This window comes from Corvus kubaryi, unplaced genomic scaffold (genome assembly GCF_017639235.1).
Source record: "Corvus kubaryi isolate FWS band 111438036 unplaced genomic scaffold, C.kubaryi_AGA036_p1.0 66, whole genome shotgun sequence".
In the NCBI taxonomy this organism is placed as follows: domain Eukaryota; kingdom Metazoa; phylum Chordata; class Aves; order Passeriformes; family Corvidae; genus Corvus; species Corvus kubaryi.
Genome location: NW_024582054.1, coordinates 26,406,183 through 26,421,136, shown reverse-complemented (window position 1 = coordinate 26,421,136; position 14,954 = coordinate 26,406,183). Strand labels below are relative to the sequence as shown.

The 14,954-nt window shown below is 43.7% G+C and overlaps 1 protein-coding gene across 19 annotated transcripts in view; it reads left to right on the top strand.

Moving 5' to 3' along the window:
- Positions 1–1,044: 1,044 nt before the first annotated feature.
- CDC42BPB (CDC42 binding protein kinase beta) overlaps positions 1,045–14,954 on the top strand; it is a 92,842-nt gene continuing 78,932 nt past the window's right edge. For 6 of the 19 annotated variants that reach the window (XM_042048179.1, XM_042048174.1, XM_042048170.1 and 3 more), the window contains exon 1: positions 1,048–1,470. In XM_042048179.1, the coding sequence (XP_041904113.1) occupies positions 1,293–1,470 (178 nt within the window). In that variant the 5' untranslated portion in view covers positions 1,048–1,292. Of the gene's footprint in view, positions 1,471–14,954 lie in introns of all 19 variants that reach the window. The other 13 variants (XM_042048168.1, XM_042048173.1, XM_042048163.1 and 10 more) reach the window with 6 other exon arrangements.

The window sequence follows — 14,954 nt, the reverse complement described above, 5'->3', positions numbered from 1 at the left end:
ACAAGTTACATAACCCCAGCTAACTCCTACAAGTGCTCAGAGAAAGGGTCTTCATCTGGGCAGGGGTCTTTTTGACCTGTAGGTGTGATCTTTAGTATTATACTTAAGATAGTTCAGAAGTAGAATACATGGACCTTGAGTATTTTGCCAAAGTTAGCAATGTATAGAGAGACATGGAGCCCTTGGAGCAGGTCCAGTGGAGGACAGCAGGGATGACTGGGGGACTGGAGCATCTCACGAGGAAAGGCTGAGGGAGTTATGCCTGTCCAGCCTCCAGAAAAGACAGCTGGGAGAGGATCCCATCAATGTCTACATGTGTCTGACTGGAGGGTGGCAAGAGGATGGAACCAGGCTCTTCCTGGCGGTGCTGAGCAATAGGACAAGAGGCAACAGGCAGAAACTGATGCCCAGCAAGTTCCACCTGAACATGAGGAAGAGTTTCTTTATTGTGCAGTGACCATACACTGGAATAGGTTGCCCGGAGAGGGTGTGGAGCCTCCCCCACTGGAAATACCCAAGAGCCCTCTGGATGCAATCCTATGCCATGTGCTCTGGGGTGACCCTGCTCGAGCAGGGAGGCTGGACAAGATGCCCCGTTGTGGTGCCGGACCCATTTTGTGAGCCTGTGATTGTGTGCACGTAGACAGACGCGAACATCGCGATGTACTGCGTGCTCGAAGCTTGTTAGTGCCAGCACGTCCGTGAGTGAGAGATGCTGGCTGCTGCCTGTTCCACTGACTAGGGCTCCTGTGTCGTGCTTGAAAGCACATACAGACCTTACACCAAAGAACCTCCTGATGATCACACACACAGACACAGACACACACACAGACACACACACAGACGAAAGTGCGGACGCGGACACGCAACCGCGCCGCCCCTCGGCCCCTCCGCGGCGAATCTGCTGCTACGGGGCGCCGCCCAGCCCAACCTTCCTGTGCGGCTTCGCACGGCCCTGCCCACGTCGGAGCGCGCGGGCGCCGGGCGGTGGGCGTGGCCGGAGCCGCTCCGAGGGACGCGCCGGGCCCGGGGAGGAGGAGCGGGATCGGGAGCGGGAGCGGGATCGGGATCGGCCCTTCCCCGCCGCCGGGGCGAGGCCGGAGCGGAGCGGGGCGGGGCGGGGGGTGGCTGGCCGGGTCCGGCCCATGGACCGTCCGTGCCCGAGGCGGAGCCCGTGGAAGGAGCCGCTCGGCCGCGGGAGGCGGCGCGGGGCGGCTGAGCGCGGCTGAGCCCCGGGGCCTTCGCTTCGCCCCGTCCCGTCCGTGCCCCGCGCCCGCCGCCCGAGCGGCACCATGTCGGCCAAGGTGCGGCTGAAGCGGCTGGAGCAGCTGGTGCTGGACGGGCCGCAGCGGCACGACAGCGTGCTGAGCGTGGAGACCCTGCTCGACCTCCTGGTCGGCGTCTACGCCGAGTGTAGCCGCGACTCGCCGCTCCGCCGCGACCGATACGTGTCCGACTTCCTCGAGTGGGGTGAGCCCGGGCGGGGGCCGCGGGGCCGGGTGGCGGGGGCTGTGCGTGGTGCCCGGGTGAGGGGCGGCGGAGCGGTCGGGGGTGGCCCGGCCCCGCCGTGCGCTCCCACCGCCGCTCCCAGCAGCGGCCGGAGACGCCGCCCCTGGATGCGGCGCCTCCCTGGGGAACACCCCCGTCGCCAGTCGGGCCTTGACCCTCCAGGTCTCCTCCCTCGGTCTCAGGCGAACCGCTTGGCAGCCGGCAGCAGGAACCGCACCGGAGTGTCCTTGGCCTGAAACCCTGCTCGGCTTAGCCCGAAATGTCAGGCTAATCCGGAGCTCCTCGGAGGGTTTCCTACCTGGGGGAGGGGAGGAGGGGAGAGCACCAGGCTCAGGCTTTGAATGTTGCTCTGGTGCCGGCTCGTTGCTTTAGAAAGGGCGTGTGTGTGGCTCGAAGAAACAACAGTTGCCGTTCATCCTACAGTCTTTTTTAATTTGGGTATGCCCCCCAAGGACAGAGTATTTCTAGGCAGCTTTTCTAAGAGCTTTGTTTAATGGTTCCCTACTGTTAAGCAGCCTGATAACGAGAGACCTCCAATAGTCCGGAGCGTGCTGACAAAAGAAAATGTGGATACTTTTGATAGCACTTAGGATAAAAGTTTTCTGTTAATGTTGTTTAGTTAAGGCTATTGACTAGAGGTATGTGGAGAGCAGAGATCCTTGCCTGCCGCATGTCTAAATGAATTTATGTTAAAACGGCCATGGTGGCTGACTGGTTTATTCAGGTGAGTAAGTTATGAATAATAATGTATGACGAAGGTGACTTAACTTCTCCATGGAATAAGAATTGAAGGGGAGGGAGGAGAGATCATTGGTCACGAGTATATTGTCCCGTTTATCAGCTGTTCTATGCATGTACAGTTAATTAGGCTTTAAAAGAGCACTCTTAAAAAATAAAAAAAAACCACCCCTAAAAACTGAAAAAACCCAACCAACAAAACAAAGGATTTCCTAAGGGAGAGGGAGGGGCAGATTTACTTCAGTAAATGCAAATGTGTGTCTTTAGCACTAGAGACCAGAGCACTAACATGAAGGGACAGCTGGTTCTCCTTAATTTCTGTGGGGACCACCACTCTTTGTCATACACTAACAAACTAAGAGGATTCACTTCCTGGACTCTTCTATTGACGTCAGTAATGCGATTGCCAACTGAATAATTAACCACTTTATCACATCTGCCCCGCAAGGCTGCAGCCTGGGGAACATTGATTATTTGTTTTGTCATGGGAGCTTTGTATGTCTTCTGCAAAGAGCATTCAAGGTGTTTTGTTTTCAAGCTGATGGCTTGAACGAGTGAGCACCAGCAAGCTGTTAAGTATGATAGATCAGACTACAACATACTTTGAAAACTGAAGTTGGAAGGATTTGAGGCAGGCCAGAGAATGATATGCTTTTTCTATAGCACTGCTGGTGGTTGTGTCTTACTGATTGATCCCAGCGTTGTCATTTTCTGTGTGATGGAGAGGCTGATTATCCAATTGTTTATAAAATCGCTTCTTTTAATTCTATTTATTGTGTTCACTGAATGTGAAAAGGTTACTGACTTGATGAAAAGTATAGCTTGCAATAAAAACAGTGTGTAGTTTTTACTGCAGTGTGGGATTACTCTGGTATAACAAAGTGCCTATTCAATAAATAATTGAAATGTATGTGAGCTACCATCTGGTGCTGCAGAGTAGGGATAAAAGTTTATAATCCAGGCTCTTGATGGTAAGGGGGTGGGCCTAAATCTGGACTGCTGTATATTTGTGTTCCATCAACAAGGGATACCCTTAAAACCAATTACAGTAGATACTGTGTGTTCCTTCCTTTCCTTCAAGCTGTTAAAAACAAATAAGTGCCAGGAATGAGACACCTTTTGTCTGTGTCCTAATGCCCTCACAGTGTGTTTCCACTGACAAGGAACTTGTTTCTGCCTCCAGCTAATAAGGAAAATATCATGCCAAACATGCTAATCTTCCTCATGTCATGATGTGTCTTAATTACAGCCTGATTTGCTGTTAGAAGATATTCTGGATTAATGTGCACAAGTTTTCTGTGCTGTTATGTGTCTGTAGAAGCATCAGAGTGTAGTTAAATACCTGGGATATACTTTGAAGATCAGTGTTTCTTTATCAACTGGAGACAGAAGGAATTTCGTTTTGACAAAATGGAGACTCATCACTGGCAATGGAAATAAGCTGCACAGGTGTTAAGTTTGAATTAAGCTGAGCTATGTAACAAGCATTTTTTTACAATTTTGATTTTTAAACTGGGTGTGAGGTGTCACATGTAAATTCCCTTGAAATGATTCAACGTGGCTAATGGACTTGCTAGCCTTCTTAATTGCCAGGGGAAAATAGACTTCAGGTGTGGTAGTTGAGGCAGGGGTTTTTTTCCTGACTGTTGGGTGCAGAGGAGGTTTTGAGTTATGTGGTGTAGTTGCTGGTTATGGATATCTCTGCTTTCTGACAGAGCTTGGTGCTGCTTATATTCTGTAGCTGGTGGATGCTGGAGAAATTGGGAGTCCAGAAAATCAAGTCCCATGTTCCTCTTGTGAGACTTATGCCACCTCCTCTCTATTCAACATCTGTGGAAGCCTTGCACCTTACCTGTCGAGGGTGATAAAGTCCAAATGGTGGATCCCATTGCTTCTGTCTTATTAATTCCTCTGCTGCTTCCTGGCAGTCCTGCCGCAGGTTTATTTCTTCAAAATCTTCTTCCTATTTGCTAACCGTAGAAGAGCGCAGGGTGTGGTCCTTTGCCTTGAGGCAGCTTGTGGCTTCCATTGCTTTACAAATCTTGTAAGAATCTGCCATTTTAACCTTAGCAATTATAGCTTTCCCATGGTGAGTGGAGCTTTCAAACACACTGTTTATTCCCTGTAGTGGATGTATAATACACGTATCTTTATGCCAAGTGTCTTTGGAGAAGAGCTAGCTGAACTGCAAGTGAGGAGTCAAAGTCCTTTTCTTCTAGTTATTTTTATTTATAACTTCTGTTGAATAAGCTCTCATAACCCAGTTGGTTATCACTGTTACATTGTTTATATAATAGATATTGAAATAATGCTCAGTATTCTTAGTGGGAATTAAATCCAAATGTGTTAGATGACAGACCCATGTCTACACGTTCAGAAAGAACTTCCCAAATCTGTGCTTAGCGTCATTTAAACTGTTGCTGCATCTGCTGCTCTTAGAGTGAGAAATAGTTAGGAGTCCTGTTTATTCTAATGGGTTTTGCTCATTCCTCTCTGAAAGTGAGACAACCTAAAGCTATCAGCAGGCACAGAGGAGGCTGCATGAACTTTGGACTTAGCTGATAGACATGAGTGCTGTGGTGTGGTGTTGTCCATGCACTGCAGACGGACCTCCCAAGAGACTCTTCCTGCAAAAAATGCTGTCCCTTGTTTAACTTGACAAGGAGAGAAGTGCAGGAGTGCTGGAGCAGCACAGCTGCAGCTCAGGTGTCTGTGTACCACCTGTCCTTTAGCTTTCAGGTACAGCGTGTTCCTCCCTATGGAGCCTCTTGTTCTGTCATACTGAAGCATCTGAGTCTTGCATAATCCTATGCTAGAGTGGCTGCTTGCAGGGCACCTTGCTGGCTGGCATTACTCCTGTGCTGGTTTGACATCACCTCGTTTTCCAGGAGTTATCTTAGTTGGCTGTGGCTGGTGCTCACTGCCCCTTCCTTCCAGTCAGCAGGGACTGGTGCAACTGGCTGCTCCGTTTTTGGACAGCTACTTGTCGCAGTTTGCAGCCAGTAGTCAAACATGTTCAGAGGAGAGTCTCACAGGAGTGGGCCTTATTTGTATTCAAAATTATCTTGGTGCTGCACAGCCTCTCTTACTCCAGCCTTTGTTTCCTCTGACTCTGTTTCATACTGCTGGCCTGCTACAGAGGGCAAGATGGCACCTGTCCCCATACACTTCATTCAGTGTTGTCTCACTCCCAGACTGGGTACTGGCTGGTTCTCTCTGTGGGAACACCTCAAAACCTATGTCAGAGTAGTTTAGACTGATCTGTGTTTGTTTTAAGCAGGCGTATGAGTTACTTCTGTGGACTGTTTCTCCTCAGTTGTTAGGAGCTGTCTGTTTGAATGCTGACTTACCTTCTGTGTTCTCAGTTTGTGCAAGGTCTGCTACCCAGCTAGAGTGGTGTTCTGCTTTTGGATGGTGGTGGTGGGGTTTTTTGTGTCTGTGTTTGTTTTTGTTTTTTCCTGAGAGGAACTTTAAGGATGCTGAAGCTGTGGGGAAAATGAAGAAGATGCAGATGATTAGCACAAGTAGGCCAGCCTGGCACCTGCTGCTGAGCTCTTGAAGACAGTCTGGCATAATAGACAGTGGATGCTGTTGTAGTAATATCAATATATTCCCAGTCTGAACTAAAGGAGAGAAAAAATGTACACACAGAGTGCTCAAAGCAACCTCTAGCCTATTTGTGAACTGCCACTTTTGGGTATATATTTATTACACTTGAATCTGGACCATACATGGAAAAAATCACTCACAGAACATTCACTGGGAAGGGCTGCTGTCCTGGTGCAGTGATACACAACTTCAGGTCACTGTCGGGACTGGTGCTTCAAGTTTGGATCTTGCTGTTTGGAGGGGCTCTGTGAGCTTTGCAAATTGACTCTCAGGCCCACTCTTTTCTCCTTCCAGTTCTGCTTAAAGAGGCACCGTAACCTCTCAGATAAAAAAATGCTTACTTAGGGAAGGGATAACCTTTCAGGGTGGCCTTTCTTTCAGGACAGTGTAGAGCCTGTTCTCTCAGCCTGAGAGCAGCTGTGTTCAGAAGTGTACATGTGAGCCTGACGAAGGGTCTTTCCAGCCTGCATTAGAGCATATTCTAAACTAGCTGCAGGGTTGACCTAGTCCTCTGCCACAGCAACTGCTATACTAGAAAAAGTACTAGGTAAGGGCAGGGGCACAGTGTGTGGTGAGTGTGCTGCTAGTATAAGAGGCAGAAACTATCCTTAGGTATTTTTGAGATGACCTCAGAGTTGATGGACTTTCAGGGTTGCTTATGAGGATCTGTTGGTCTTTTGGGGTTACACCAGGTAAAACTGTTGCTTGGTAAGACATCATATCTCTTGACTTGAGGGCTTAAATTCCTCTCTTCATTCCCTTTGGCACTTCTCCCTCCTCCTCCCTTGCAGAAATACACATAAAAAGCCAGGAGGGGACCTGAGGTTCTGCCAGCTCTTGTAATGTCCTTCTCTGTGCAGGCAGAAGCTGTGCAGTGAGTGATAAGCCTGTTAGGCATGTGTATGAAGTGACAGTAGTTGGCTAATGAAGGCAGCTAATGAGCAAGAAACTGAATTTCACATTTTGGCTGAGTTTCCTCTATGTCATCCTCTCTCCACCAAAGCCTGTTATGATCCATTGCAGCAGAGCTAGTGGCAGGAGGGCCCACTGGGGCGGGGTACAGCTACAGGTGCCTTGCAGGTGTTCTGGAAAGGTGAGTGGTGGTAGTGACCGTGGGTTTTTTTGTGCAGTATGGATGCAGCCAGAACTCTTCCCTGCTCCTGAAGGCTTTCCTGTGGTCAGAGACGGGGTACCATAGCTTGGATCACCCTCAGTAACAAGGTCTTTGATGGTCATCTGGCAGAATAGTGTGACCATGGCTGCATGGAATCCCAGTTTCCTGCATTCTCTGCTTCCATTAAACTGGTTTTGTTCTTTTCAAAAATGTATGTTAGGATTAATTAATGTTGAAGTAGCCCAAACTGCCGTGTTAGCTTTGACAGCATTGTAGTCTAGGCTAGTGACATGAGGGCATGTGGTTAAAACCCTGCTGCTGTATGATGGTGGACTCTCTACAGGACATCTGTTTTAATCTGTTATTTTTAGAGTGAGGCAGTATCTTTTAATGACTTTCTGTAAAACTTCATGCTGTGAAGCACTGGCACTGAATGCTGCAGTCATGTTTTAGTAGTGGCAAAGTAACATGGTCTGGAGGATGAGAGGCCCATTGGAATTTGCTGTTAAAGTGACAGATGTCCTGGGTGAAGATTGTCTTTTGTCCCATAGAAGGAAGTCAGTATCCCTTTTCTCCTGTGGATAAAGGGGCTAATAAATAGCACCAGTCTTTATTTAGGGCTTGAGGAATTATGTGGTATATTAAAGGCTGTGATCTATATTTTGCATTTAAATTTTGTTTATCTACGAAAACTCAGAAGGGGGTAAATAAGTCACTGATAAGTTTGTCTTCATTCAGGAAAATGTGTGCACCTAGTAGTTTCTCACTGATGGCATATGGTAAGGTGTAGAATGCAGAAGTAAGATTTCATAAGCATCCGTAAATCTCTTTTCTGTCTTGTTTCACTTGCAAATCTAAATTATTTTCATATTGATTTTTCACAGATAATATTAAGATATAATACTTTGCAAAAAAAATTACTTAATTTGCATCCTTAAAACTTCATGGTCGGCAGAGTTATGCATTATTAGTGGAAATGGCTTGAAAGTCAGTTTAGATCCAGTACAATTAATTTTTTTATCAAATTAGATTGAACTAACCTATTTTTGCAAACAATTAATGCGTGGGAATGAGTCATTTTATTCCACACCTACTAGAACAAATGATTTTAACTGTGTGAATCAGAACTGAAGAGACTTGTTTCATTAGCTTTTTTTAGGAAGTTACTTCTACTTTATGGTTATATATTAATGTTTTAGGTTTTAGGAATGTTGATCTGTAGTTGAGATTAGCTGGGAATGTTAAACTACAGATTCTTTAAATTTATAAAAATTACATTTTATCTCTTGCATGTAATTTGAGGCAATTCATGCAGGCTGGTTTAAAATGGGTATTACAAAAAGGAAGAATTATAATACTTAACAATTGCAAATTTATCTGAGCCATTATCAGAATGTAGTGCCTAGGATTATGGGTTCATCTTTTTCATTACCAATGTCTGAAAAGATTAATAGGGTGATGTACCATAGGCAAACTGCTTAGAAAAATAGAAGGGACTTGTTAAATCTTTTTACTGTATTTTTGCCTTTGATAGTACTTTAAATAGAGTTGATGTTTGTTTCCTAAGTCTTTCATAAGGCACACTTGAGAGTTCCAATGTGTTCTTGATGTTACCAAAGGGCTTGTGTTATGCTCACTGTTACAGCCAACCGAAGTGCTATGGGGTTGTGTATTTTACCTTTTTTTAATTTTTTTTTTTTTTTAAGAAAAGAGATTTAATTTAAAAAATTCTCCAGGTCTTAGAATTTTTATGTATGTTTGCTCTGTGGTTCAATGCGATCTGTTCATTTTTTAGCTGTCTCCTAACACTAAAAGCTTCCAGCCTATTTTTCTCATCAGCATATGCAGATTACCAGAATGCAGGCTTTCATTTATAAAGATCTTGTTCACTATAATGAATGTAGCTTTCTTCAGTAGGAAACTACACACTGTTTTCTTAAGCCCTGATTTTGCATAGACCTCAGTAATCATGTCTGTAGATATACTTAGAGTGCATTCAGATTAAGTGTGTGCATCCATCATTTCCAGCTGAGGCCTTAGGCATCCTGAAGTGCCTGAGATCTTAATTTCTATCATTCATGTCATCAGGGTCTTAACACTGAAACGTGTTATTACTTAACCATGGCCTAAAGCTTCAAATGTGATTAGTACCTCTGGATACCCAACCTGAGACCTCTATAAAGGAGTCTGAGCTTTAGAAAATGCATTAAATCATTGAAAATGTGTGGAATTTATTAATCAGATGTGCATTAGCATAGTCTGAGGTATAGTTCTTAATTTGCTTAAGTGCACTACTGTTGAGGGGTGAATATGTATATAGCTGCCTTTCTCCAAAAGGCCAAGAAGAGAAAAGATCAGAAGCAGCACCAATTTCAAATATATCTCAAATTCTTTTTATAATTTGTAATTGTTCTCCAACATAAAAATAAACATGGATAATTGCTTTGTGAAGTCCTTTTTGGAATGTGTTTATGCCAGTTTAGTGAGATGTGCATGCTCAGGGTTTTGGAAAAGTCAATACAAAGTTCTGTCTGGGCTTTTAATTCAGCTTAAACCTGACTTGCATTGTTCTAATTGTCATCAAAAGATTTGGTGAAAGATGAAGTAACAAGTAAGAAGACACCTGTTTTAAACTCGCTTGAGTAGGTATATGGAAGTCAGTGTTAAAGAGGTGTTGCAGCTATTCTGGCAATACTGTACTTTTATTTGGGACTGTGTAGTTCATGGGATGTGGAGTCATTCTTTTTACAGGAGGTATGATTTTACCCAAAGCATAGCAACCACTACAGTTGTATGGGAGGTTGTGTCTTATGATTTCCTTGCCAGTAATGGTCCCTTAGCCTAAGAACTGAACTGTATGCTTATGAAATCTCTGGCCTCATCTGAGGAAGGACAAGGTTTCTAGTAATTGCATGGTAATAATTATGGGGCATCTGAAATTTTTTTCCCACTCTTGAGGGATTCCTCTGTCCCTGGTTCCCCCCACTACTTCTTACAGAGATTTCACGTGCACCTTGGGGGTGGATGGGGATTGTCTCCATTGCTTTGCACACCGTTGGATTTCTGCTGTTGTTACAGTATGGCTTCTATGATCTTCATTTTGCACATCCTTCCTGAAAAGTTGGCTTCTTCATGGAGCTTTTTTGTGTGCTGCCAGCCTTATTGCTGCCCGCGTGACTTGGATTATCAATACAGGAAGCTGGAGTGTTCAGAGTGCCTTTTATTTTACTGTAATTAAGGCAGAGTAGAAACAGCAGGAGGGTGACTTCAGGCATGAAGATCCTATTATATGATTTTGAAATATGTTCCCAAAGGTTTGCTTTTTAAGATGCATGTTTAGTCTTTAGATTTAGCTCTTTTTCTGACAGGATTAGTTAGGTTGTCATGTGTTGTTGTTCTCTCCACCTCCATTTCAGTGTATCATGGCTGTGTGGCTGTTGTCTGTCTCTTATTAGCCCTGAGAGATGGATACCCAGTGTGCAAGCCCTGCAGGCTTTGTTCTCCAGACTTCTGGCCATTCTTGGACTCTGGATATGAAAGAGATTTAGCAATTTTTTTCTATAGTTAGGTGTTTTTCTTATATTTAGGTGTACTTGAGTAAGAAGTTCATATTGAAATTTTTAAATTAACGGTTCAGGTTTCTGTGTGTAGTCTGTGATTGTTTGCATTATGTCAGCATGAAATAGGAATGTAGTATCTGACCACATTTTCTTTCTTTTTGTTTGTGTGCTCTTTAAGCCAAGGAGGGAATCTCACTGTGTTTTCCCTATCAGTGGTTCCTTTTAGGGTGGCATCGTTGCCATGGAATAATCCCTAGTTACACACCTTAAAGGAAATGACATTTTTTGTATTTCAGAACCATGGGACTTCCTCCAAGAGGCTGTGAGAAGAAAAGTTTTACATGTACAAGACGCTAAAAATGATCTAGTGGTCCTAGTGGAGTAACTGGTAGATGTTGGGTTTAAGTGCAGAGTGAAGGCTGGAGTCTGTGGTATTTAATATTTCTGCCTTTAATGGGTAATAGGTATTTTTCCTAAACTTGCAACACTTCACCTGTCAGAGCAGACTCTTGCAGGTTAGCTGTGTCGCAGGGAAGAAGCACAAACATTTTCCTTCCGGGCCAGTTTGAACTAGTTGTAGTAAAACGCCTGAGGTCATGTGGCATCATATCACTGCTTGGAGGAGTTAAGTTTGACTGCGTTAACTTACTCTGTTACGTAACTGAAGATTTCCATTACCACTTAGTGTTCAGCCTTTGGTTTCCTGAACAGTTGATATTTAAGTTGTGAATAATGTCAATATACACACAGCTGTTTTTAAACTGTGGTTCTTCTGGCCTGGTACTCCAGATAACATGGGACAACATAGTGTGGGGATGCCTTACTGGAGACTGTATCAGGCCCACAGACTGTCTTTGTCTTACCCCTAGAGGTATTTACTGGTCATTAAGGCAACTGAACTCTGGTTATCAGTCTGTGTTTGTGATTGTGGGCTAGCAGGATTTACTGGATTGGATGTAGTGCTGTACCAACAAGGCTACACTGGGCAGGCTTGACCCTGTCAGGCACGACCCAGTCAGGTTTACATCCATGGCTAGAAATAACCAATCCTTCTGCATCTTGAAATTGACTCTGATGTGAATTGTAAACATAAAAGACCTGATATTTTGGGAAGGAGGGAAGTGGGAGATTTTTAATTAAGAAAATGAAAAGTTACTCACGGAGAAGCTTTTACTGCCCTTAGGAAAGGGCTTTGCAGTAATTTTCATCGGCATTAAAGGTATGAATGCATTTGAGTGGTTCAGACCAGGAGAAGTTGCCCTGCTTGATCCTGACAGAACCAAAGGTGTAGGTTATCTAGGTGTACACTTCCTGTTCTTGTGGGTAGTGTTTAGTGTTTTCAGGCATGTTTTGAGGGTGGGGATAGCAGATACTACATTCCATCCTGTACCTTTTGTATACAGCATTATACTTCCTTCACACTGTGAAACATCACAAAATTCAGCATGACAAGTGCAAAGTCTTGCACTGTGCATCTGTGAAAGCTGGGGAAGGACCATCTAGACAGCAGCCTTACAGAAAAGGATTTGGGGATCCTGGTAAACAATTGTAGAAATGGAAGCTGCCTGTGTACATGACTGCATCTGGAGAGTGTAGCCAGCAGGCTGAGGGAAGTGGTTGTTATTCTCTTTACACCACTCTTCCGAGTCCATTTCTTTAGTACTGTGTCTAGTTTAGGGCTTCCTGGTATAGAAAAACCCCTGGGAAACTGAAGTGAGTCTAGCAGTAAGCCACTGATGTGGTTGAGGGCCTGAACTACGTGATACGCAACAAAAGCCTGAGATACCTGAATCTGGTCAGCCTGGAGAAGGGAATCTCATCGTTATCCTCAACTGCCACATGTGTGCTTAGGGAGAACACAGAGGCAGATGCTTCCTGGTTGCACTGCCAAGAAGGACATACAGCGGAGACAGGCTATGGCAAGGAGGATTCTGATTCTTTGTGAGAGAAAAATAAAAGTACTCCTCCTGAGAATGGTCTCAGACTGGACAAGTCACCCAGGAGGGTGATAGGCTCTTTATCCTGGGGACAAACCTCAGCTGGACAAGGCCTTCGTCACCTGATTGAACTTTGATGTTATCTCAGATTTGAGTAGTTGGGTGGACTCTGATATCCAGAAGTCCCTTCCAACCTGAATTGACTCTGTGGTTCAGTATATTTTTTTCCTGTGTCCACAAATGTATTTAACGTCATCGGTGCTCTAATAAAAAACAGTTGTTCTTCCTACTTCTCAGAATGAAAAGCAATATGTGAAATAGCATCTTCTTCTTGTTGTAGATAAAGTAGTTCACACAACTTATTTTTTTGATAGTCTTAGGTGGTTACCTTGATTGGCTGGCATTTTACCACAGTCTGAACATAAGTATTGACAAGCTTGTAACTAGGCTTGTAAATGAAGGGAAACTAAATTTTGTTCATGTTGTTCTTCCATGTATTTAAAGAAAGCACCAGTTTCCTTGTTCCTGGCAGTGAATTGCCAGAACAGGTTTTAAGAACTTTGCACCTATGTTTTCTGTCTAATGCTATTTCTCAAGTGTTTCCTTATGTCTAGTTAGCCTTGATAGCACTTGGAGTATTTTAAAGCATTCCTGCGTGGGGCTGTCAGAAGAGCCTGCCATCCCTGCATGACTGCGAGCCTGAATCGTCCTTTATGAAAAATACAGGTTTAGTTGTTGCACTAGGTATGTTCTCGTATCACAAGGGATCTCTATCTAGTAGGGTTCCTAATATGCTTATATCTGACACTATAAGGTGTCTGGCTAAGCAGTTGCTACCAACAGGGTGAAAGAAATCTTCCTCCTAAGAGCAAGATCTAATGGGAGATACTAGCTGGGTTTTTTTATTTCCTCTGTAAACTAAGAACTCATATGACTTACATGAAGTTGGATTCACAACATGGTTTTAATGCTGATATTCTTGATTGATGATAGTGGACTCAGCTAACCAAAATGCACAACAAGTTCAGTGTTTCAAAATCATATCGGTATATGGAAGTGCTGTCAGTGATGAGGATAACAATTTACAAATGGGACAAAATGTAAGAAATGAATCCTTTATAAGTGGTGTTTTGTACTTAGATGGTATCCAAAGTGGCGCTTGACTTTCCTTACAATGAATTTGTATCTGTGTCTTTGAGTATTTTGCTTACAGCAAAACCCTTAGAAAATAAGATTCTTCAAAATTCTTATATTCCTAAATGCCTGGAAGTCTGGTAGATCCCCTTCTCGGAGAATATATATTGTCAGCTATGTCATGAAGGCATTCATTGACAGCACTATATAATGTAATGGTCCACTGCCCTTCTGGGGCAAGGATTGTCTGTGAGCAGTTCATAATGTGTGTTGATTTTTCAGAAGAAACTTTTCTCAAAGTGTTGTGTACTTGTTTCAGATGCTCTGGTACCTGCACACTGTGCAGGTACCTTGGGACAAAAAGCAGATAGTGAAGTAATGGCAATAACTTTCTTGCAGACTGAGTCTTGCTGCTTAAAACTACGGAGAAATATCATTTTCATCCTCTTATGCCCTAATTTCCTCTTTCAGTTAATTATTCAGACTCTTCACTTTTCATTTCTTATTTGTATTTAGAGAAGGCACTTTGCAGTGATGTCTTTAAAACAGCAGTGCTCACTTGTGCACACGTAGCAGCAATGATCTTTTGTGTCAGTGGCTGTAGTATGTTGTATTGCACATTGGTAAAGATAGTTCTTTCTTCAAGTATATGGTTGGTAACTACAGAATAAATAATACAGGGACTTCACTGGAAAATGTGCTCCAGTAATTCACCTTCAGAGCTCTGTGGGTGACAGCTGGTGAAAGATAATGGATTATCTTTCTGCAAGAGGAAAGCATGGGCAAGACCTACTTCTTACTTCAATCTCCTTGCCCTCGTCTCTTCCTCCCCCCTCATGTCCCATATAACACTTAAGAACCTGTCCTCTCCATTTTCTGAGGGACTTGGGTGGAGACTGCTTGTTATCACTTCTGTGTTTAAAAAAATAAAACTAATTGGCAAGGAAATAAATTTAGCTGTGCATAACAATTCATGGAAGAGGAAATCAACACTGTCTGCTTGTAATCTTTTAACACATATCCAGAAATAGATTGTTGGAGAGTCATGGTATTTGTTTTAAAATTTGTAGTATTGGAATAAAAAATAAGCAGGTCTGTGAATTAGAAAGCAGTGGAAAAAACATCATTTAAAGTCCAAAATATTGGTCAATATACTACAAACATTGGTCAGGCCAGATGTCTTTACCTGGTGCTTCCAGAAGTTTCTGTACTTTAAGGTAAACTTTATGTTGAGCATTTTTACTGAACTGTCTGTTAAGAAAAATTTTGAAGGAGAGATGGAACTGGTGGTAATTAAAGAAAAACTTCTGTCTCGGTTTTGAAAGACAGGTGTCTGCTAAGGAAGGCAGAGGC